Source organism: Arachis stenosperma, chromosome 1, assembly GCF_014773155.1.
Source record: "Arachis stenosperma cultivar V10309 chromosome 1, arast.V10309.gnm1.PFL2, whole genome shotgun sequence".
NCBI lineage: Eukaryota > Viridiplantae > Streptophyta > Magnoliopsida > Fabales > Fabaceae > Arachis > Arachis stenosperma.
This window is the reverse complement of record NC_080377.1, coordinates 41,750,024-41,774,680: the sequence shown is the minus strand read 5'-3', so window position 1 is coordinate 41,774,680 and position 24,657 is coordinate 41,750,024. Positions and strand designations below refer to the sequence as shown.

The 24,657-nt window shown below is 37.5% G+C and overlaps 1 protein-coding gene across 1 annotated transcript; it reads right to left on the bottom strand.

Annotated features, from left to right (window-relative positions):
* Positions 1–5,671: 5,671 nt before the first annotated feature.
* On the bottom strand, positions 5,672–11,757 carry LOC130978553 (expansin-like B1). The gene is made up of 5 exons (XM_057902260.1): positions 11,652–11,757; positions 8,353–8,535; positions 7,897–8,003; positions 6,167–6,481; positions 5,672–6,019 (listed from the first exon to the last, which is right to left on the bottom strand). Exons 1-5 carry the CDS (start codon positions 11,755–11,757, stop codon positions 5,822–5,824), a joined length of 909 nt encoding a protein of 302 aa, XP_057758243.1. The 3' UTR covers positions 5,672–5,821.
* Between the last annotated feature and the right edge of the window lie 12,900 nt (positions 11,758–24,657).

Genomic DNA, 24,657 nt, shown 5'->3' with positions numbered 1-24,657 from the left:
TGAGTTTTTCTTCCCCTGATTTGTTGACTCCGATGTCGTTTCTGATCAAGACCAAGTCATTCGTGGCGAATGTTCTTCGAATGACTTTTTTGTTGTACCTTGTAGTCATTCTTTGCTTCAACGCTGCTTCCCTTATCTGGGCTTCTTCTCGGACTTCGGGGAGCAAATCGAGCTCCTCTTTGTACCCCTGTATGTTTCTGATCTCATCATGGAGAATCACCCTTGGGCTTTGTTCATTGATTTCTATTGGTATCATGGCTTCTACGCCATAGACTAGTCGGAAGGGCGTTTCTCCAGTGGCGGATTGGGGGGTTGTTCTGTAAGCCCATAGCACTTGTGGGAGCTCCTCAGCCCAGGCTCCTTTTGCATCTTGTAATCTTTTCTTCAGTCCTACCAGTATGACTTTGTTGGCTGCCTCGGCTTGTCCATTGGTTTGCGGATGTTCTACCGAGGTGAACTGGTGTTTGATTTTCATACTGGCTACTAGGCTTCTAAAGGTAGAGTCGGTGAATTGGGTTCCATTATCTGTAGTAATGGAATAAGGTATCTCATATCTTGTGATAATATTCTTGTAGAGGAACCTCCGACTTCTCTGGGCTGTGATGGTGGCCAATGGTTCTGCTTCTATCCACTTTGTGAAGTAATCTATTCCCACGATCAGGTATTTGACTTGTCCTGGCGCTTGGGGAAAAGGACCTAACAAATCCATTCCCCATTTTGCAAAGGGCCATGGAGAAGTGATACTGATGAGCTCTTCTGGGGGAGCCACATGAAAATTTGCATGCATCTGACATGGTTGACACTTTTTCACAAATTCTGTGGCCTCTTTCTGCAAGGTCGGCCAGTAGAATCTAGCTCGGATCACTTTACTAGCTAGTGACCTTGCTCCGAGATGATTTCCGCAGATCCCACTGTGAACTTCCTCTAACACCTCGGTGGTTCTTGAGGTCGGTACGCACTTTAACAATGGCATTGATATCCCCCTTCTGTAGAGAATATTTCTCACCAAAGTGTAATGTTGTGCTTCCCTCCGGATTTTCTTAGCCTATTTTTCCTCTTTGGGAAGGATGTCGAATTTCATGTATTCGACCAAGGGGTTCATCCATCCGAGGTTTAAACCGGCTACCTCAAGGACCTCTCGTTTATCTTCTACTTTTACCACGGAGGGTTCCTGGAGAGTTTTCTGGATCAGGCTTCTGTTATTCCCTCCTGGCTTGGTACTTGCTAACTTGGATAGGGCGTCTGCTCTGCTATTCAGATCCCGAGTTATGTGTTTGACCTCGGTTTCTGCAAAGCGCCCAAGGTGTTCCAGAGTTTTTTCCAAGTACCTCTTCATATTTGGGTCCTTTGCCTGATACTCTCCACTTATCTGTGAGGTCACCACTTGTGAGTCGCTGTATATCATCACCTTTGTAGCACCGACTTCTTCTGCTAGCTTCAATCCAGCAATCAGGGCTTCATACTCTGCCTGATTATTTGAAGCTGGGAATTCAAATTTGAGGGAAACCTCTATTTGGGTTCCTCTTTCATCCACCAATATTATGCCTGCACCGCTTCCTGTTTTATTTGAGGATCCATCTACATAGAGTTCCCATGTAGTTGGCTTTTCCTCTTTATCTCCTGCGTATTCTGCGATGAAGTCGGTGAGGCATTGGGCTTTAATCGCCGTCCGAGTTTCATACCTCAAGTCGAACTCGGAGAGCTCTATTGCCCATTGAACCATTCTCCCTGCGACATCCATTTTTTGGAGGATTTGCTTCATGGGTTGGTTCGTGCGGATTCTTACTGTATGAGCTTGAAAGTAAGGCCGTAGCCTTCGTGAGGCTACTACTAAGGAGTAGGCAAACTTCTCTAGCTTGTGGTATCTTAGCTCGGGTCCTTGTAGAACTTTGCTGATGAAATATACTGGATGCTGGTCGACCTTGTCTTCTCTTATCAGGGCTGACGTGACAGCCTTGTCTGCTACAGATAAATATAGGACGAGGTCTTCTCCAGCTACAGGTCGGGTCAGAATTGGAGGTTGGCTCAAGAATCTTTTGAACTCCTGAAATGCCTCCTCGCATTCAGGAGTCCATTCGAACTGACATCCCTTTCTCAATAAGGAAAACAGTGGAAGGGATTTTAGTGCTGATCCTGCCAAGAATCTGGAGAGGGCTGCAAGTTGGCCATTTAGTTGCTGACCTCTCTTAAACAGATCGGACTTTTCATTTCCAGGATAGCTCTACATTTATCGGGATTGGCTTCAATCCCTCTTTGTGTCAGCATGAACCCTAGAAATTTTCCCGCCTCTACCGCGAAGGCACACTTTGCGGGATTTAATCTCATCCCGTGTAACCTTATGGTGTCGAAGACTCACGAGAGGTCTAACAAGAGGTCGACTTCTTTCTTGGTTTTCACCAGCATGTCGTCGACGTATACTTCCATTAGGCTCCCAAGGTGGGGGGCAAACACTTTGTTCATCAGCCTTTGGTATGTGGCCCCTGCATTTTTTAATCCAAATGGCATGACCACATAGCAAAAATTTGCTCTGGGCGTGATGAAGGATGTCTTTTCCTGGTCCGGCTCATACATCAGGATTTGGTTATACCCCGAGTAGGCGTCCATGAACGACAAGTATTGATACCCCGAGCTGGAGTCTACTAGGGTATCAATATTTGGTAGTGGATAAGGGTCCTTGGGGTATGCCTTATTTAAGTCGGTATAGTCGACGCACATTCTCCATTTGCCATTTTATTTTTTGACTAGCACTACATTGGCTAGCCATGTTGGGTACTTGACTTCTCTGATGAAGCCGGCTTCTAGGAGCGCCTGTACTTGTTCTTCTACTACCAGGGCTCGTTCTGGGCCGAGCTTGCGTCTTCTTTGTTGTACAGGTCGGGACCTCGGGTAGACCGAGAGCTTGTGGGACATGAGCTCGGGGTCTATTCCAGGCATATCGGAGGCCTTCCAGGCAAAGAGGTCGGAGTTGTCTCTTAGGAGCTTAGTCAATCCTTGTTTTAGGGTTTCCCCTAAGTTGACTCCTATGTGAGTATTTTTTCCTTCCTCTTTACCGACCTGTATCTCCTCGGTTTTTCCTCCCGGTTGTGGTCGCAACTCTTCTCTAGCCCTTGCGCCACCGAGCTCAATTGTGTGAACTTCTCTGCCTTTTCCTCTCAGGTTTAGGCTTTCATTGTAGCATTTCCTTGCCAGTTTCTGATCTCCCCTTACCGTTGCTATTCCCGCTGAGGTCGGGAATTTCATACAAAGGTGGGGAGTGGATACCACCGCTCCGAGTCGATTAAGGGTAGCTCTGCCGATTAAAGCATTATATGCTGACCCTACATCGATGACTATGAAGTCTACACTCAGAGTTTTGGATTTTTCCCCTTTTCCAAAGGTAGTGTGTAAGGGTAGAAATCCTAGTGGTTTTATTGGTGTGTCGCCTAGTCCGTATAAGGTGTCGGGGTAGGCTCTTAATTCTTTCTCATCCAACCCTAGTTTGTCAAAAGCGGGCTTGAAAAGAATGTCCGCTGAGCTCCCTTGATCTACTAGGGTTCTGTGGAGATGGGCATTGGCTAGGATCATAGTGATTACCACTGGGTCATCGTGCCCAGGAATTATTCCTTGCCCATCTTCTCTTGTGAATGAAATGGTTGGGAGGTCGGATGATTCTCCTCCGACCTGGTAGACTCGCTTGAGGTGTCTTTTGCGAGAAGACTTGGTGAGTCCCCCTCCCGCGAATCCCCCTGAGATCATATGGATATGTCTCTCCGGAGTCTGCGGTGGTGGATCTCTTCTATCTATATCGTCTCGCTTTCTCTTCCCATGACTGTCCGACCTTTCTATGAGATATCTGTCAAGCCGACCTTCTCTAGCCAGCTTTTCTATCACATTTTTAAGGTCGTAATAGTCATTTGTGGAGTGACCATATATTTTATGGTACTCGCAGTAGTCGCTGTGGCTCCCTCCTTTTTTATTTTTAATGGGTCTGGAAGGTGGCAGTCATTTGTGGAGTGACCATATATTTTCAGCTCTTTCCTGCACATCACTTAAGGAGATGGGGTGTCTTTTGGATATGGACTGTGAGAAGGGACCTTCTCTAAGCCCATTGACTAACCCCATTATGATTGCCTCGGTGGGCAGGTCTTGGATCTCTAAACATGCTTTGTTGAACCTTTCCATATAGGCTCGTAAGGATTCTCCGACCTCCTGCTTTATTCCCAGGAGGCTCGGCGCATGTTTCACTTTGTCTTTCTGGATAGAGAACCTCATCAAAAACTTTCTTGAGAGGTCTTCAAAACTGGTGACCGACCTCAGAGGGAGGCTGTCGAACCACTTCATCGCCGCTTTCGATAGGGTCGTCGGGAAAGCTTTGCATCGCGTAGCGTCGGAAGCATCAGCCAGGTACATTTGACTTTTGAAATTGCTTAAGTGATGCTTCGGATCCGTGGTTCCGTCATAGAGGTCCATATCGGGGCTTTTGAAGTTCCTCGGAACTTTTGCCCTCATTATGTCTTCGCTGAAAGGATCCTCCCCTCCTAAGGGCGGTTCTTCTCGTTCGTCACGGGAGTTCCGATCTTTGAGAAGGATTCTAACTTTAAGAGTTTTCTTTCTAACTCTTTTCATCGTTCCATCTCCACTTTTAGGTTCTTCTCAGTCTCCATTTGTCGCTCCCGTTCTTGTTCTAACTGTTCCAGGCGACTTTGGTGGACGTGGACTAATCCCATGAGTTCAGTTGCATGGGATGGTCCATCTTTCTCCGATTCGCGCCCTTCTGAAGAATTCACCTTCGGATTTTTGACTCCGGAGGTACCTTCTCTGTGCTGATCGTTGGTTTCCTGGTGAAGGGTCAAGTCTGCGTCATTGTTTCCGGTGTCCAGATTCTCTTGTTCAGAATCTGATTCTACATGACCCTCTTCGTGGGATCTGTCCGCCATCACTGGTTGATCTCTCGGGTCCCCGGCAACGGCGCCAATGTTACGATGGGTAACCGAAGATTAATGGATTGGATGGTGTTGGTTGGCCCAATTGTTGGAAAGAGGAGGCCTTCGAGTGGATCGGCACCTGGGGGGCCTCCGTCCGACTTGTGTGCGTGAAAGAATAGGGGGTGGTACCTGCAAAGACACTCCATTGCCTAAGTCAGCGAGAGTGTGAGTAGGTCTAGAGAGTATTGGGACTTAGAGATACCTGAGGAATGTTAGTGTATTTATAGTGGTGAACCAATAACCACCGTTGAGGTAGTGCCACTTTTTTAGGGTGTTAACCGTCCCTTTATCTTGGGGAGGTTAAGATATGGATACTGGAAGTGGTTAGAGAGATTTTAGGGGCAGTTACTCATTCAAATGAGTGCTTATCTGCCAGCTAACCCCCGTCCTCGACTTCTTTAGAACAAGTCGTGGTGAACACCGACTTCGTAAGACGAAGGCCGGTGCCGAGTGAGGCTCAATCCGTGGGATTAGGCCTTTTATTTGGACCTGGGCCTTTACTGTTGGTCAGGGTATGAACAATTATTATTATTATTATTATTATTATTATTATTATTATTATTAGCCAAACAAAACGAAATAACGGAGAAATCACACTATTTATTGTTGACAATTTATTTTACATACAGGTACATGATGAATACGTATTATTGTGGTCTCCAAGAAGACTAAGTCACTAAGCAATGCACACATTTAAGATTCACAGATATAATACAACAATCAGATCAGACTTTCAATGGAATAAGAGTAACTAGTTGTTTTTTTTTTTTTTTGGTATTGATAAGGGTACCTATTTATTTATTTATTTATGATAGACTATATGATTTCGGGTCCAGAGTGATGTTTTTCGTATTAGCTTATTTAAGCTGAAGTCCAGTGTCATAAGTCATTTTGGGCTTCCAATCAGCAGGGATAGGTTTCTTTGGTATTTGCCAATAAGTTCCATAACAACCAATCACTTGGAACCTCAAGAAGAGTTGACCCTTTGGTGGGTTAGCATAGTCAAACACTGCCCCATAAACCCTACGCAATGGACTCCATTGTTTGCGTGAATCCTGCAAAATTAGAGACGTAACATATTAATCTGTAACTATATTGATGTTATAGCTCCAAAATTGAAAATAACTTATATAAAAACTAGCTAGCCAATAATATAAATGAAAAAAGTTATTAGAATCTCATTATAAACTATATGTTTGTACCTCCCACAATTCAACATTAGTGACATCGTATGATCCACCAAGGTTTTGAAGAACCACAGCAAAGTATCCAGGGTTGCTGCTACTTTCTTGAACCTTAACAACAATGTTGCGGCCAGGGTATGTGCAAGGGACTCTTTTGTATGCAATATCAAGAGTACCGTATTTTTTTAGCTCTTTAGATGCATCAGGGCTCACACCCAAACTATTAAAGGCCCGTGGGCTCAATATGAAGTCTGTTCTGTCTCCCTGACCATAATCTGTTGCCACCACTGTTACCCCGTTGACATTGCATAATTTTGGTACTTTACATTTAACCTGAATCATCATTATTTGTTATATGCATTTGATAAATAAAGAAGTATAATTGAAAAAGAGTAAACACTCAATTTGATTCTTAAAATATGAAAAAATCTAGGGGCTAACAGTTTTATTGAAATCTGGCCAGTACTTAACCAACAAAAACAAAGTGAATGATATTCCACCATTGGATGAAATCTTACACCATTGAAATCACTAATGATGACTAATTGATGGTTACAAATTACAAAACTTGCTGACCTCCTAACGCTCCTCTTAAAATATTTTAGATTAAACATTTTAGTCTTCAATAAATTTTTATTCTCTAAGAATCCTTAAGAATTATTCTTCTTAAACAGATTCATCAGAGTCATTTTGAATCAATTCTTTTATGCATGTTGGACAAATAAAATAGTCCGTTAAAAATAATTTTTGAAGACTTTCATAGAATAAAAATTTGCTAGATATCAAAAGCATCTGATTTGAAATTTTTTAGGAATCAAGTTGGGTATTTATTCATTGAGAAATTAAAATTACTTTGCAATATACTTTGTTTTCTTGATTTCTTTTGTTTTTCTTTTATTCTGTTTGGTTGAGTAATAAAAGTGAGAATGTACTTTACCGTAAACTAAACATATCTTAAGAGTGTGTCTTGCAAATTTTGGTAAAGGAGATGAATCATTTGAAAGGATAGAAAAGAAAAGAAATGTGAAGAAATAATGGATAAAGATGTTTAAACTTATTTCTTATTTAAAAATTTAAAATAAATAATGAATCGGAATAGCAATAGAAAACTTATTATGTATTCTAACAATTTGGATTACAAAAATTTATTAAATATAAAAAATTAAAATTAAATTAAAATTTAACAAAATTCTCCAATTTAAAATCTAAAATTAAGAATTTATAATTTAGAATCTAAAATTTAAAATAAATAAAATAAATTTTTAAAAATTAACTCATATTAATTTAAAAAAAGTTGGCTTCTTAATATTACCCTTTTAAAAAATTAGTCTAAATTTGTCAAAAAATTTTAAGAGAAAAGGATAAATAGAATATTGACCTTTTGATCCACATATTTAGGTTCTTGAGAATTTGAAAATACATTTAAAACATTGACATTTTTAAAATATAGATTTATCGATCCCTCATATTCATTTAAGTCTTTGATCTTTTCAAAATTTGGACTTATCGATTTTTTATGTTCACCTGGGTCTATCAGACTCAACAGAAAAATTTGACCTGATTGATATAAATGCATATGTGAAAGAGTTTTTAAAATTGAACAAATTAAATTCAGGAATCGATATGTTCAGATTTTAAAGAGTTTAAAGAGGTAAAAATTTAAATGTATTTTTAAATTTTTAGAGACTCAAATGTTCGTTAACCAAAAAATCAGGATCGATTTATCTTTTTCTCAACTTTTAATTAACCTGATAGCATGCACCGCAGCCAACTCCATCATTCCATAGCCCAGATACAGCTGCAACCATGCCATCATTCACAGTCCTTCCGTATTCGCCAAATCCACATGCTCCTCCTAATATATAGAGAGAGAGTGCATGACAAAAAAATAAGTTCACAAAATATATATATATATATATATATATATTCTTAGAGAAATGAAAATAGACACCATATATTAGTTATAATTACCATGGTACAAGCGAAACTAAACATGTAAAATGTGCAAAAGGAAAATATACATTATTGGTATAAATAATAACAAAAATACTTTTATAAAAATAGATGTTAATCAGTATTTTTCCTTTGTATAATTTAATTTGTCTTGTTATTTTAGTCAACATTAATCAATTTTTTTTCTAAAAAAATAATGTTAGATAATGACGACGTACAAAATAATTAAAGGAGGGTAATAATTAACATACTTGGAGTCCCATAACCATCACGGGTACCATAATAGGTTGCTCTAGAGTTCTTATAAGGATTCCAAGGGCAGTAGTCTTTATTAGTGGCACTGCTTAGTGCTGGTAAAAGCAGTATAACGCAAAGAAGACCAAGTTGGTGCTTAAGCTCCATATCTAAAGAGGTAAGAAATGTAGCAAGTAAATGTAGTAAAGCAAAGTGTATGAAAGAATATAATTAACTAATAATATATATATATATTATGGAAAGAAGGTTTTGTGAGATTACAAGCATAGATATGGAGTCATATTTATAGTGGTGCCATACGTATAGATACCAGTGGTGTTAGCCCAATTGGGACCATAGGAATAAAATGTTTTAGGATTGGATTGATGATGTGGACCAGTACACATTGACCCTACCTAACCCAGAGAATAAGCGAGTTAGTCTACACACAATATCAGTACAGCAATACAAGAAAAAATTATTCAGTATTTAATGTCAAAAGTTTGTTTGTTTTGGATTAAAACTCATTCAACAATAGAAACCAGAGGGTGGAGTTTAAACATACCATGCACAAAGGAAATAAAGTAGCGGTCAAACTTATTACAAACCTTGGCATGCATGGAAGGGAATTTTGATTTAATAATTTGGGAGTCCTCCAAAGAAGGTTGCCACGGAAATGTTGAAGTAGATATGGCAGCAGTGACAACTCCTCATGGTAATAAAAGAGATTAGGGTGATGTGAGTTTTTTGTTTTTCTATTTTTTTTATGGGCTTATCCCCCTCTTTTCTGACCAAAAATAAAATTTGGAAAAGTCTAGCCAACGACTTTTGTATTTTGTGGTCAGTACTTAACTATTAAAAGAAAAGTGAGTGATTTCTCACAATTGAATGTAATCTCATACTATTAAAAACACTATTAATAACCAATTAATGATTACAAACCACAAAAATTACTGTCCCTAACACTCCTTATAAAATTTATCTTAATTATATATTTGGATTGCTATTATGCAAGACTTTGGTCTAGTGGTCATTATCCATAACTAAGTGCATTTAAGTTTAAAATTTGACTCAGACCAAATAATATGGATAAAACTCTTTTTTAGTATTATATATATGTATGAGTATAGGATGAATGAATTTATAACACTTAAAATTAAGAGTTGTCTAATTTATATGACTGAAAAAGAAAATATTTAGAGTTTGTATAATAATAAAACTACAATGTTGTAGAAAAAAATTGTATTCGCAAGACTCTAACTCCAAATTTTTTTTACAAAGAAAATATTAGCTAAAAGAATAAATTTGTCTATATTTAAAAAGAAAATTAACTTTTATTATCCTCTTATAATATATAGGAGAAAAATATATTTGAGAAGTGAAGAAAAAGCATTAAATTCTTATGCTATATATTGTTTTAACTATCTACAGTATTACAACTATCTACAGTATGATTCTGTTGAAGATTGTACATCCAATTAAAATATTGATTGTACATCCACATATCATTATTATTATTAATTAGTACATTATGATGACCTCAAAAAATTTAGATTGATGAATTAAATGCGGCTCGATACCCAGGTCATATAGATGAAACATCTTAAATTTTATATATTTAATAATGTTAGGAGTGAGCATATTTTATAATTTGTAGTGATTAATTAATTATTATTAATATTTTTAATAATATAAAATTATATCTAATTAATAGTATAAGATTATATATTTTTTTATAATAAAATATTAGTTAAATTTTAATGACAGTACTGACTTTTAAGATTTTTTCTTATAAAAAAACGTTGTACAAGCTAAGAAAAGCATTGGTAATAATAATAATAATAATAATAATAATAATAATAATAATTATGAGGTTCCTTCCTTCATACTTCATCTCAGGTTATTATTTCTTAGCTAGGATTCCTCTTTTTTCGAAGTAGATCAGACTTGTGATCACTATTTTTTATGTAAGTTTCGTTAGATTAATTGTCAAAGGTTTGATTAATTAGTTGGTCAAAACGAACAAACAACTAGTATTAAGCTGTTGCTGCTGATTGAATTTTGTTATGAAGCTCCCACGGATTGAGAATTTTCATGACATCAGAAAAATTCTATTCAATTGCATATATGGCTCGGTCAGGTAATTAAAGAAAGATAATAGTACAATAATGGATCGGACAGCCAACGTTTTCTTTTTTCGTAATTAGATAGATTCTGCATGTCTAGTTTTCTTTGTACAAACCAAGTCGGTAATAATTAAGAGAAATGTTATATAACTTATCAACATTTTTTTAATATTTACTTTATATTTGAATTAATATTAATTAATTTTTATTTTTTTCCATTATAATTTTTTAATAATTCATGAAGAGGTAGAAAATAGTGATGAATAAAATAGAACAAACTTACACGTTATCTTCGAATAGTATAATGTACATGGACTTTTAAGCTTAGTGTTAGTTCTCATCTCTTTAGAAGCAGAAATGTGTAAGTGTCGTTTCCAGAATTTTTTAGAATAAAATAAAGGATTACGGTTGGGTTCCCTTAGTATTCGGTATAATCCCTCTCTCTCTTTTCAAAATCCTGATGTTTTAAAGTTCTCTCTATCCCTCCCAAACGCAGCAGTGGTGGAATAAACAGAGGAAGAAAGCGATGAACATTCAAAAAGGTAAGATGGACTATAATAGGGCGGAAAATGGTTCGATGGGATGTGACTTCTTCCTCTGTGGTAATGACTCTCTCTCTCTCTCTCAAATGTAGCAGCAGTGAAATGAGCAGAGGAAGAGAGCGCTAAATACTACAAAAAAAATGTTAAAAATCGTCGAATTTAGTATCAAATATACATTAGCAGCGAGTTTTTCGTTGAATTTATCATTGAATTTGGCAATAAATTCGTCACCCTAAAATATTACCGTCGCAGTTGATGTTCCAATGGTAACATTGACGGTAAAAATTAGAGAGAAAAAAAATTTTGCTGTGCTAGCTACTGTCAAATTTATGGGCGAGTAAATCCGATGCTGAACCTTATTTAGTGAAACGTTTCATCTCGGTTACACGCACTACGTTACCCTCGGATTAATCCGTACGTAAATCTAACGATAATCATGCCCTAAATTTGAACTGCGAACTCTCTTCTCTTTCATTTCGAAATTGGTTTCTCTCTCTAATCTCTCACCTTCCTCTCTCTCTCTCTCTCTCTCTCTTTAATCTTTAATCTCTCACCTCTCAGTCTCTCTCTAGCCCTTACTCTACTGCAAAGGCTATCACTGCTGCTCCAACTGCCGCTAATGCCCTGCCCTGCCGTTGCTAGAAATACCGTCGCCACCGCTGCTCAAAATGCCCCCTTCTCTGTTTTCTGTTCTCGCCGCTGCTGCCATGCTGTCGCTGGAAAGGCAGCCATCACTGCTACTCGAACCCCCCATTTCTGTCTTTTCTCTTCTAATTACTTTTCATTCTAATTTTTAATTGAATATGTTTTTCATTCTATTTAATTTTTACTTAGTTAATCTTAATTTGATTTAGTTAGTTAATTTTTAGTAATTCGTTTAGTTAGATTACTTTCTGTTTTAGTTGATTTTAGGTGGTTAGGAGTTTTCATTGAATCTATTTTTCACACTGTTTAATTTTTGCTTAGTTAATCTTAATTTCATTTAGCTTGTTGAATTTTAGTAATTAGTTTAGGTAGATTAATTTCTGTTGTAAATTGATTTTAGGTGGTCAGGTTAGAATAATTTAGTTAGATTGATAGGTTCTGATCTCTGCTCAATGTATATAGAATTATTATTTGAGATTGCATATTCTTGTTGCTAGAATTATTTGAATTGGTCTGAATCGTTAATTCTGTGTTTTCCAGTTAATTTGGCTCAAGAATTGTTGCTGAATTTGTTTGAGCAATGTTTAACTATTTTGATGATTCGTTGGTTGTTGTTGCTTTCTTAGAAAATTACTATTTTAATGCTTATTTTGCTGACTCATATTACTGTTGGAACTGTTAGTTTATGCTGATTAATTACAATGTTTTGCTGTATGCATTTCTAGCGATGTTTCATCATGTTATTTTGTGCTTTTTTGAGTTTGCCTTTCAAATTTTTTGGATTGTTAGAATGCTTTGAAAGTTAGAATATTTTAAAAAATTGTTAACAAATTTAGAATTCTTTGAGAGTTAGAATGCTTTGTTAGAATGCTATGAAAGTTAGAATAGTTTGAAAAGAAAATAAAGACAAAAAATAAGATAGAATAAAGTTAAAATGTTTTGAAAGTCTAATTTAATTATTTTAAAACTAAAATACTATATAATTTCTTTTTCTTTTACTAAACTAAACCACTTTTCGAATTATTTGTTATTTCTTGAATTTCTTCTTATGTTATTATTTGTTGGTGTTTATTATGTTATTATTATATTATTAATATATTTGCTGTACAAACATGACAACAAGCAGCAGAGGTAGGTCGAGTGGGACATGTGGTCGTGGTAGAGGGCAGGTTTCTATCGAATCTCCCAGGACTGCCCAGTCATCGCCGCCCTCTACCCTGACTACTCCTTCGACCCCTATAACGTCACAGGTAGGTCCATCGGACCAGCAATTTATCATGGTCCCAAACCCGAACTGGATGCCTCCTTCTGCTACACCCCTATATGTGTAACAACCCAAATTTTCAAAATTAAATAAGGAGTTATTTATGATTTATTATGATTATTAAGAATTTTATTTAAAAAAAAGTTATTTTACTAAAAGTAATTAAACTGATTAGGAGATAAGTTGATTTGAAATCAATCAAGATCATTATGTAATTTTATTATAATTGAATATTTTGTATAATTTCAGCAATTGAGAAATAAGAAAGAATTGCACCGTTCAATTTTAGTAAATTCTATTATGAATGAATTATATTCTATTTTATTAATTTGAACTCTTAGAGGTTATTTTATTAGAAATGATTAGATTAATTTTTATAAATATTTTAAGTTTAAGTCAGTTAATATGTAAAATTTTTATTATAATTAGTTATTTCATATAAATTGAAATTAAAGTTCTGTTGATGAAAAAATAATAAAAGGGCATATGATTTAATTAGATAATTGATACTTTAAATTTAAATTATACTATATAAAATTTTATTAATATATTTATTTTATAATTTAAATTAAAAATAATTAATTGAACTTGACAATATATTGATGAATACTGTTATTAAATATTTTTAATAGAGTATATTTGATTTTAAAATTATTCTACCGTCCAATTTTATTAAAATATCTATTCATATATATCCTTATCCTTTTACAAAATTCCTAATTTCTAACTCTAATTCCCAAATTGAAAACCCTAAATTCCTCATCAGAAACCTAACTAACCCATTTTCTCCTCCCTTCAGTCGTCGAACCCCACTTTTCCCTTCACACACTCAATGCACAACATACACACACCCACACCAGTCATAGAGAGGAAGAGAGGGAGCTGCACCACGTTGTTGTACAGCCACTGTCTGGCTCGCCGTGCCGTCTGGGCTACGTGCCGCCGCTCGCCACGTTGTCCCTGTCGCTTGAGCTAGAGGAGAGAGAGAGAGAGAGCGCATACGAGGGAGAGGACGAATGCGAGAAAAGAGGGAAGGCTCGTGCTTGCCGTCGAAAGAGACTCCATCGTCGCACCCAGCCCTGTCCAGCTCGCCATCACCAGCGTCTCACTATCGTCGCTGCGGAGACCGAACGTCGTCGACCTTCCTGCCGCCACCTTGGGAGTTCGCCACTGACATCGAGCAAGACGGAGATAAAGGAGAAGGAGCTGTGTTCCATGCCGCCGTCACCACTGATCCACGAACACCAGTGCGAGGGTTCCATCACCGACGAGCTGCCACCACGCCAGTTGCCGCCGCCGCTGTCGCCGTGGGTGGAGCCCGCCGTCTGAGCCATCGGAGGAAGCTGCTGCTGCCGTGACTACCATTAGCTCCACGCTGTTGTTGAAACTGCTGATGAGGTTGCCACTGCGGGAGTCATTGCCGGAGGGGAGTAGCTAGTGTGACCACCATTCTGCCATACCTGTCACTGTCGTCGTCGTCGGATTGGTTCAACGGGGCTACCCAAAACCAATGTTGTCATTTCTGCGAGAATTAGTGCTGCTGCCTTTATCCCGGTTGTGTTGTCATTGCGACATTAAGGTACAGAATTTTATTTTGAAATTAACTGTTTTAATTTATGAATGTCATTGGAGTTTAGTGAGTAACTGTAAATAATTTATAAATATTTTCTGTGATTAATTGGTAGAAATAAGCTTGGTTTGAGGTTGTAAAATTTGGATTAGTTTGATATTGAGATGATGTTCTAGTGTTTCAATTAGTTTTATTGAATTTAGGTTACGACTGTGAATGTGATTGGTTTTATTGTTGTGAGTGATTAATTGACAAGATTAATTTTGGTTTGAGGGTGTGATTGATATTGGTTTTCGGATTTCGATGGAATTGTTGAAAATAAGTGCTTGCTGTTGATTTTAGTTATCTGAGGCTACGTTTGTTTATAGGGACAGGACACTGAGACAGGAATACTGAGACACAAAATCGTGTTTGGCAGAGGAGAGATGGACAGAGACAATGTGTCCAGAGACACTGAATTAGTGTATTTTGTGTTCATCCTAACAGGAAGGATACGGAGACACTAACAAGGGACACAACTTATTTCTTATTTTTCTTTTATTATTCTTGTTAATTTTTTATAATTATATTTTTTATTGTTATATTTTTCATCTCAAATTTTTTGAATGAAAAAAATAAGAATAAATTGAATTTTCATAATTTGTTCTAGTTTATTACCAAATAGAATACAAGAACACAAAATTTTGTGTCTTTGTCCATCAGTGTCTTGTCCTGTCCTGTTCTCAGTGTCATGTCCTGTCCTGTTCTTAGAAACAAACGCAGTCTGATATATCGGAACCACCGTAAAAGTGACTTGCGACTGGTTGGAATTGGTTTTGGTGGTTATTGAAGAATTAGAACTTAAAGGATCAAACTGTACTTGATAACCTGATTTTCTGAAATAATATAGTAACTTTAAGAGTATATAAATAATTCTATAATGACTGGAATTGCATGTGGCTAAATTCTGAATTTAGTTCTTTATGCCGAATCGGTTGTTATTGAATTGTTTGCTTGAAGGTGGTTGTTAATGTTGATTCATGATTAATTAGAATTAAGTTTGAGAACTGTTAAAAGATTGAAGTTTGATTATTAAATTAATTTTTTTATGAAATCTGAATTTTAAGATAAAACAGTAACTTTAAAAAGTATAAGGATAATTTGTAACAATTAGAAACTATATGGAGCTAAATTTTTGGGTGAACATAATAGCTGATTTTAGGAGAATTGGAATTTTGTGAATAATACATACGTTGTGTGTTTTGGTATCAATGTTGCCAAAATTTTGGTGAAGTTGGGTGATAATGTGTTTTGATATTTGGAAAGTAAAAAAACTGTTAGTCCTTTGGTTGAAATAATTTATGAATTGATCAAATTGAAGTTAGATTGATGGATTATGTGGGAATTGCGAATTATGATTGAATTGTTAATTATTGCCAATTGTGGATTTTTTTTTATTTTGATTGGAAATGTTCTATTTGATGAGTTGTTGAGAAAGAGAAAACACATAAGGGTAGCTAAGTTCTATTTTTAGAGGAGATTATGTTTGAATTTTTATAAAATATAAGGGTTTAATTAAATTGAATGTTGTGAAAAGTGCTTTGAATGCACAGTTAAAGAATTTGATGTTCGATAACCGGAAATGAATATTCAATAGCTTTTTTATGATGGTTAACGACTAATTATAATATTGAAAAGTGGGTATTCTTTGAAGGCGTTTGATTAAACCCAAGGTACCTGAAATTGGCTTAAAAGAATGTTTGAGAAAAGTTAAAGGAAAGAGAATCGAAAGTCAATTGATTGATTATGAATATAGTCTCATGAGGATAGCAATGCATAGCGCTCACCTGAAACATTGAGAACGGTTTAGTAAGGACGGCGAAATGTAGCGTTTACCTAAGACCAGAAGTGTAGTTTCCCCATGAGGATGGCGAATACGACACGCTCAAGGAGGAAAAGATTTGGTTTCCCTATGAGGACGGTGAATACTGAACGCTCTTAGAGGAAAAAATTTCTGAACATAGGGACGGCGATGTGTAGCGCCTATTTCAAAGATGTGGTCGGGTTGCGGGTATCCAAACTAACACGTGAGCTCATGACCTACGTAGGATTAGACATGCATCCTATTATTTGTGCATTTGCATTTGATTGTGTTTGCTTATTTTATTTTCTTATGATTGTGCTGTTTGTCTTATTGTGACTTGTTTGTGTGTTGAATTGGGTTTCTTACTTGTGCTATTAGTTTGACAAAATAGTTTTATTGAGTAAAGTTAATTATTTGCATTTTAATGATTACTTGTACGGTATTCTCATTTCCTATTGAGAATGTGTGGTTTGTTCTCACCCTAAAATTTTCCACCCTTTCAGTGCCACAAGTTTGAAGATTCATTATGAAGCTGTGGACGATTAGTAGATTTAATTTATGATTTCTGTTGCTTTTATAGAGTTTCCTCGCCTTTGTTGCTTAAGATTTTATTTTATACAGAGGGATAGGCGTTGTACTTGAGTTTTATTTTATTTTTTATGTATAAAATTTATTATTATTACTTGGTGATCTTTGATATATAGGATTTTGATAAATAAAAACAAAATTTTCAGGAATTTCTTAAAACTTGAAATGCGATATCGACGTAAAGGCTCAATATTAAATAGATAATAAAGGAAAACAGGCCAGTAACGCCTTAGTTTTGGTACGATCATGACCTGCTGGAAATTGGGTCATTACAATATGGTATCAGAGTAGTTCGTTCTTGTTACAGCCTTGGAAATGGGTGAGTATGCTTCACTGCATACTCTGAGTGTTTGTCATGCTTTGTGACTTATTCTAATAACAAGAGTTTAAGTTTTATATGCATGACTGTCTGTTAATTAACGTTATTAGTCTGCCATTGCATACCTCAAGGTATTAGGTCTAGCCAACTTAATATTAATGATTTATGTATATGAGAATGCTAATGGGTTATCGTAGACGAAATAGAAGTAATAGGTATGCGAATTATGAGGTTTGGGAGCATTATAAGTTATGGAGTTAGTTTCGGTCTGAAGTATTTGTGCCACGCAAACTCGTGCCATCTGTAAAACCCGGTTAATTAACGGCTAATTAACCCATAAATGAGAATTTATTCTAGAAAGCCTAAAATGTGATTTTTATGGCTAAATGTGATAGAGGAGATTGAGACGAGAATTTCGGTACCAATTTTGTAGAATTCGGACCAAGATTGGACCGAACGGGCCAAACCGGGCCAACTGGACCCAAAGTGGGCCCTTGGCCCAACATAACTTAACCAAAACCCTAGTTTTCAGCACTCTCTCTCCTCATTTGTTACACACACAAGCTGAAATGGTGGAGAGGAAGGGAAGAACATTCTCTCAACTTCTCTCTCTCACTTGATCTTCAAATCACCATAACTTTTGATCTAGAGCTCCGATTGCCGCCCCGTTTGCGGCCACGCGTTCACCGCGGAGAGCTCTACAAAACCCATATAATCAATCTTGAGGTAAGCCACACCTTGCTGTTCGAAATCTCAGCCCCTATTTTCGAGTTTCATGGGTTAAATGTTGAGATTTTGGGGTTCTTTGATGTTATAGGACCCAACTCTCTTGAAGGAGAAGGTTAATCTTGTCTCCTTGGACCTTGGGTGTGGTAAGATTCTCAACCCTAGTGTATTTTGTTATTTTATGATGTTTGGATTTTGAGATGTTGTGTATGGGTATGATGGTTGTGGCTTAGGTTGTGTGTGTGTGGACATTGGAGCTTGATTGGTGATTTTGAACAAGCTTGGAAAGGGCTTGGTGGTGAAAAATCTGCTCTTGGAGGTGTTGAGGCCTTGTGAGCTTGAGGATAAGTGGTTTAGAAGTGCTCCGGTGGAGCTTGGGAAATTCGGCTAAGGTATGGTTTCGGTTTCCCGTATCTAATATGTAATGTGGTAGGAAATACTTAGGCTAGAGGCCCTAAGATAGGCATTGAATGGTTGATGTTGTTGAATGATTGAGATATATGATGTGGTTATATATGTGATGATGAGTATTGATGCCTTGATAGAATGATGTATGAGAAATATGCATGTTGTGATATATGCTTGATTATTGGTTATGGTTGAATTGTGGGTTGAACCATGTTGATGGTGAGTATGATGTTGTTTGTGTACCATGTTGATTTATTGGAATTGGTGTTGTTGAGGATTGGTATGAGGAATAGTATATGATATGTCAATATGTTTGAGTTTGAGCCACTTGGGTGAAGTGGGATATAATGGTGAAATAGTGATTTTGGTAAATTGTGAGTTATGTGTCAATGTGTGAGTTGAGGAGGCTTGATGTTGAATTTGATGTATTTTGATTGATTTCAAAGAAAAGGGATGAAATTGGCATGTTTTGATTGATTTTGGAGAGAAATGGAAATGGCTTGTTTTGAAAATGGCACTTTGTGGTTTTTATGAAAAACATGGTTTTTGGGCATACTTTGGCGGGACATGACTTGGACTACGGATCTCTGTTTTGTACCAAATCTTTTTAGAAATGAAATTGGATCCGGGATGTCTGTGCCGTTCGAAGAACGGACGAAAAACGATTTAAAATGAGGAAGTTATGTCCGTTGGAAGATTGGGGGCAAAATCTGTGAAATTCTGCAGCTTTTAACTTAGAAAATTTTTAGCAGAATGTCCCCTTGCGCGTGGGCGCACCTGGCGCGTACGCGCCGATCTTCCGTAAGGTGCCATCCACGCGTACGCGTGATGTGCGCGGGTGCGCCGATTGTGCTGCACCCTATGTCTAGCCATTTTCCCAAGAGTTATGCCAGAACTGTGCCGGTGTTGTGCCTGGGGCACGAGAACACCCGCGCGTACGCGTGGTTGACGCGTGCGCACCGATGGGCAAGTTTGGGATCCACGCGTTAGCATGCACGACGCTTGTGCGCCGATGAGTTTTTGAGGCCATCCACGCGTGCGCGTGGAGTGCGCGTACGCATGGCCCTGTTTTCATCCCAAAGTTGATTTTTGAGTTTTAAAAGCCAAATCTCATACTTCTAAGCCTCCGATCTCACCATTGATGTCTTAAATCATCATAATATGCCTAGCTATTAGAAAGGGGCTAGTGAATGTGATAACTTGCGAGTGAAGCAAGGGAAAAATGTATGATCAATAAGGATCAAGATGATTCTGTGAGATGCGGAGGATGGTGGTGGAAGTGTTTGTTATGCCATGGGCCGAAAGGCTGTAATTGTTTATGAAATGGCTGGTTATGGATTTAACCATGAGCCGGAATAGCTGTGTATGCTATGAATATTGGCTGGTTCTGGATTGAACCGTGAGCCGGAATGGCTGGTATGGATGTTGATCCATGGATGAGAATTCATGCATGTTGATGCTGAATTATTGATAATTGTGAAATTGCACTTCCACTATCTGAGTACGAGTTTCCTTGGGTAGTAGCAGTGGCTATCCACCACGTGCTCCAGGTTGAGACTCGAAGCTCTGTTAACCCTATGTTGTAAGTGTGGCCGGGCACTGTGAAAGGCCCGGATGAGCTCGAACCCCCGTAAATATTCACCAGTGAGGGTGAAGGATATGGATCATGTTTATGATCACGTTTATAACGAGTATAACTCGAGTTTGGGGATGCACGACAGAGGGACAGTCCAATGGTTAGCGACCAGGACTTGTCGGGTTGGCTATATAACCGACAAGATGATATCATCGGCCACTAGGGACAGGCATTCATCATATGCATACTATGTGAATTGTTTGAGATTGCCTATTTGACTGCATATTACTTGCTAATTGTCTAAATGTCTTAACTGCTATTATTTGTATATTCTTTGTTTGATATATCTGTGTTTGCTATAATATACTCCTGCTGGTGGTTAGGAGGTTTGAAGGAATTGGAAAGGGAAGTATTAGTTAGACTGAAGAATCTTTAGTCAGGTGCCCTTATACGGTTTAGCTTGTTTATAAGCTTTGATATTATCTGGAGGAAGTTCTAGGATTGCCTTTGGCTTTCCTCCATTATTATGTATTATATATGTGGAAGCTGTTACCATGCTGGGGACCTCTGGTTCTCACCCATGCGGATTTTGTGGTTTTCAGATGCAGGGCGTGAGGTTACCCGCTGAGGCATGCTGGAGACTTCTATATTGCGAAGATCCGTTGTTCTCGGGGCTATGTTTTGGTTTATATGTTTTGTTTAGATACTTTTATCTCCATTCAATAATACAAACTGTGATGACTCCTCTTATGGGAGATTTTGGAGAATAGGTTTTATGTATTTGTGTCCCTTTGGGTTACCTTGGGGTTTTCCTTATTTTATCATATGTATATATTGTTATAATGATGATAGGGTTATCGTAGACGAAATAGAAGTAATAGGTATGCGAATTATGAGGTTTGGGAGCATTATAAGTTATGGAGTTAGTTTCGGTCTGAAGTATTTGTGCCACGCAAACTCGTGCCATCTCTTCCTTCATTGTTTTTATTGGAATTCTTTATTTTGGATTTCTTCCTTCGAATGTCATTTGATTATTTTCCAATCTTACCTTATTATTCTTGTGTACCTTTCTTACTTGTGAATCTAATTGCCTACCTGATAGCTAAACATTTTTAGTAGATGATGAGCGATGTTCGTTAGGAAAAAGACCACCTAACATCATGAATTTGTCCAAACATCAAGCGTAACCTGGAGGCTCATTTTAGAGATAACGAGGGATTCAAGCATCACCATCTAACGAACATCGCCAACAGGGCTTCGCCCATGTCGTCGAGGTATATGAGTGGGCTGGCGTCCTTCATAAAGATGGAGACGAGCCTAATAAGAATTTTGTCATTGTTTTATGTTATAGTAGTTACTTGAATTAGGTTTTTATTTTTTTCAGTTATTTTATAAGTTACTTTTTCTGTTGATATATACTTATATAGTCCTATATGAACTAAACTGGGCTGGACTGATATAGAATTGCTTCGTCGGTTTAATTTTCTTTTTCGTTATCAATTTACTTAAGTAGTTAGTAGAGTTTAGGGTGTTTAATTTTCTGTTTTAGTGGATTTAGGTGGTTAGGATAGGTCAGAATAGGTTAGATTAGGCTGATTCCTACTGTTTGTTGATTCATGCTGCAAATTTTTTTTGAAAAATGTTGATTCCTACTACTTAAGTAGTTAGTAGAGTTTAAGGTGTTAGATCATTGAATTGATTGCTGATTTCTGCTGCTGAAATTCTTTGGAAAATGCTTGACTGTGAAAATAATTATGGATATTTAGTTTGGATGGAACCCTTCAAGGATGGCTAAATTCGAATTTCAGGGGAGACTCTATCGAAATTTTTATAAGATTTCCAGTGAAATCGGAAAAATTAAAATTATGTTCTCGAAATTAGAATTAAGATTTCTTGCTTCATTTATATTTTTTGTCATTGTTTAATTTTTTCGTTCATTTTATTGTTTGGTTGATATATTAATTTGTAGTCTAAGTCGTTGGATTGTGAGGCGACATTGGCGGAGACCTTTAAGCATACCCATACTTTGAAGGTAAACAAGGAGAGATTTGCTGACGAGCAGTCGACAACCCATTATGTGAGTTTAAAATAATCCTAGATTTCAACTTTATTTTGTTTAAAGTCAATTATTTAACTATTATCCTAATCACAACTAACGTGTGTGACGCAAAAAGAGTATTAGCAGAGGTTGGAGGCTGTGACCCAACAATCTTAGATGCCTAGTGGAGCTTACAAAGTTAGCTTTGAGACCTCAATCATGGAACCCGATAGGATTTGGTGCGAGACCGCCTCTGAATCTCAATAGAATTGCCACTCCAGGTTGGACTCGTTCTTCGCCAGTGGCCTCTGCTCCTCCGTGTTGGTGGCTTCCTTTGCGTCTGCCTCTGTCACCAGCTCTGCCGATCCCTAGGAAGTTATCAACCTGAGGAAGGAGGTGCAGAAGCTAACACAGGAGCTTTACTAGCAGCAAGAGCAATCTGCGCATAGGTATTGAGAGATTCTTGCACGTATTATCGCCAGCTTGGACCTGATGGAGAACTTGCAGCAGCTCGATCAGTTGCGATAGCAGATGGATGAGTACATCCAGCAGATGCGCACTGGTGTCAGCAGCGTTGTTGGTTCCAATGGTAACTTCATCTTCTTCAGTAGTAACTTCATCTTCTTCAGAAGAAGAATATTCTTCAGAGCTCATGAATGGTAATAAAAAGTTCAGTGGATTCTCTATGGTCTCTAGATGAGCCTCAGATTCCTTTGGTTCCTCATGAGGGAACTCCCTTGTGGTCGGTGGACGTCCCATGAGGTCTTCCTTACTGGGATTCACGTCCTCCTCCTCCTCTGTATAATCGGCCATTTGGTTATGTTGATAGCCTTGCACTCTCTTTTTGGATTCTCTTCTGTATTGCTTGGGAGAGTGCTAGGAGGAGTTTCAGTAATTCTTTTACTCAGCTGCCCCACTTGTGCCTCCAAATTTCTGATGGAGGACCTTGTTTCATTCATGAAACTGAGAGTGTCTTAGATAGATCAGAGACTATGTTTGCTAAGCTAGAGAGGCTCAGCTCAGAATTCTCTGTCTGTTGCTGAGAAGATGATGGAAAAGGTTTGCTATTGCCAAGCCTATTTCTCCCACCATTATTGTTATTGAAGCCTTGTTGAGGCTTTTGTTGATCCTTCCATAAGAAATTTGGGTGATTCCTCCATGAATAATTGTAGGTGTTTTCATAAGGTTCTCCCATGTAATTCACCTCTTCCATTGCAAGATTCTCAAGGTCATAAGCTTCTCCTTCAGAGGAGGCCTCTTTAGCACTGCCGGATGCAGTTTGCAATCCAGTCAGATTCTGAGAAATCATATTGACTTGCTGAGTTAATATTTTGTTCTAAGCCAATATGTCATTCAGAGTATCAATCTCAAGAATTCCTTTCTTCTGAGTTGTCTCATTGTTCACAGGATTTCTTTCAGAAGTGTACATGAACTGGTTATTTGCAACTATTTCAATGAGTTCTTAGGCTTCTGCAGGCGTTTTCTTCAGATGAATAGATCCACCTGCAGAATGGTTGATGTGTGGAAAACGATCCAACACAAAACTCACCGGCAAGTGTACCGGGTCGCATCAAGTAATAATAACTCACATGAGTGAGGTCGATCCCACAGGGATTGAAGGATTGAGCAATTTTAGTTTAGTGGGTGATTTAGTCAAGCGAATCAAGTGTTGGTTGAGTGATTGGTGTTTAACAGAAGATAAATTGCTTGGAATGTAAAGGGGAGAGGGAAATGTGCAGTAAATTATAAAACAGGGAAGTAAACTTGCAGAATATTAAAGAACAAGAAACTAAATGACTGAAACTTAAAGTGCAAGAAAGGTAAATTGCAGTAACTTAAATGGCAAGAAATATAAATTGCTTGAATGTAAAAGGGATTTGAGGACTGGGATTGCAGAATCTAAACAAAGAGAAAGTAAGTTGCAACAATTAATTGAGCAGGAATTGAATTATAAGCAATGCAAGCTTAAACAGAAAGTAAAGTAAAGTGCAGCAAGGTTCACAGAAGAACCAAAAGCAAAATTGGGTCTTAGGTCTCAAGAGACTAGGTAGCAGAGCCTAGATCTCTATTTGCCTTCCTAGATCCAAGTTAACAAAGCAATTGACAAGAATTAGAATAGGAAGCAGTAAAGGGAATTGAAATTGAATTGAATTATGCAGAAAAGATTTAAAGAGAGTTTGAATGGGAATTGAGACAGAATTTCCTCAATTTCTCACACCCAAAACTCAGAAACAGAAGATTAGAAGTGCTTAGGCAAGAATGAGGAAGAAGAGAGATCAATTCTCCTCCCCAATTCTCAGAAATCTCAGTAAAGTTTTCCAGAAAATATTCAAAAGCTCAAAATAAAAGTGAAAATTCAAAGCTCAAAGTAAAGGTCCTAATTACATCAAACTAGCTCCTATTTATACACTTTCTATTCTTGGATTTTTGGATTTGGATGGGCTTTTGAATTGGTGAAGAAATGAATTAAAATGGAGATTTAATTTGAATTTTCGGCCCATGAAAAGTTGCTCCCAGGAGGCTGCCCTGCCCTTGTGGAGGGCAGGGCAGGATTTGGAGTTTGGTGCGTTGTTGGTGCGGCCTTGATTGAGCTTGATGCGCAAAACGCTGCCCTGCCCGCGCCAAGGGCAGGGCAGGAAAAATTTGGTGCGCCAGAATTGCCACGGTGCGTGCTTGG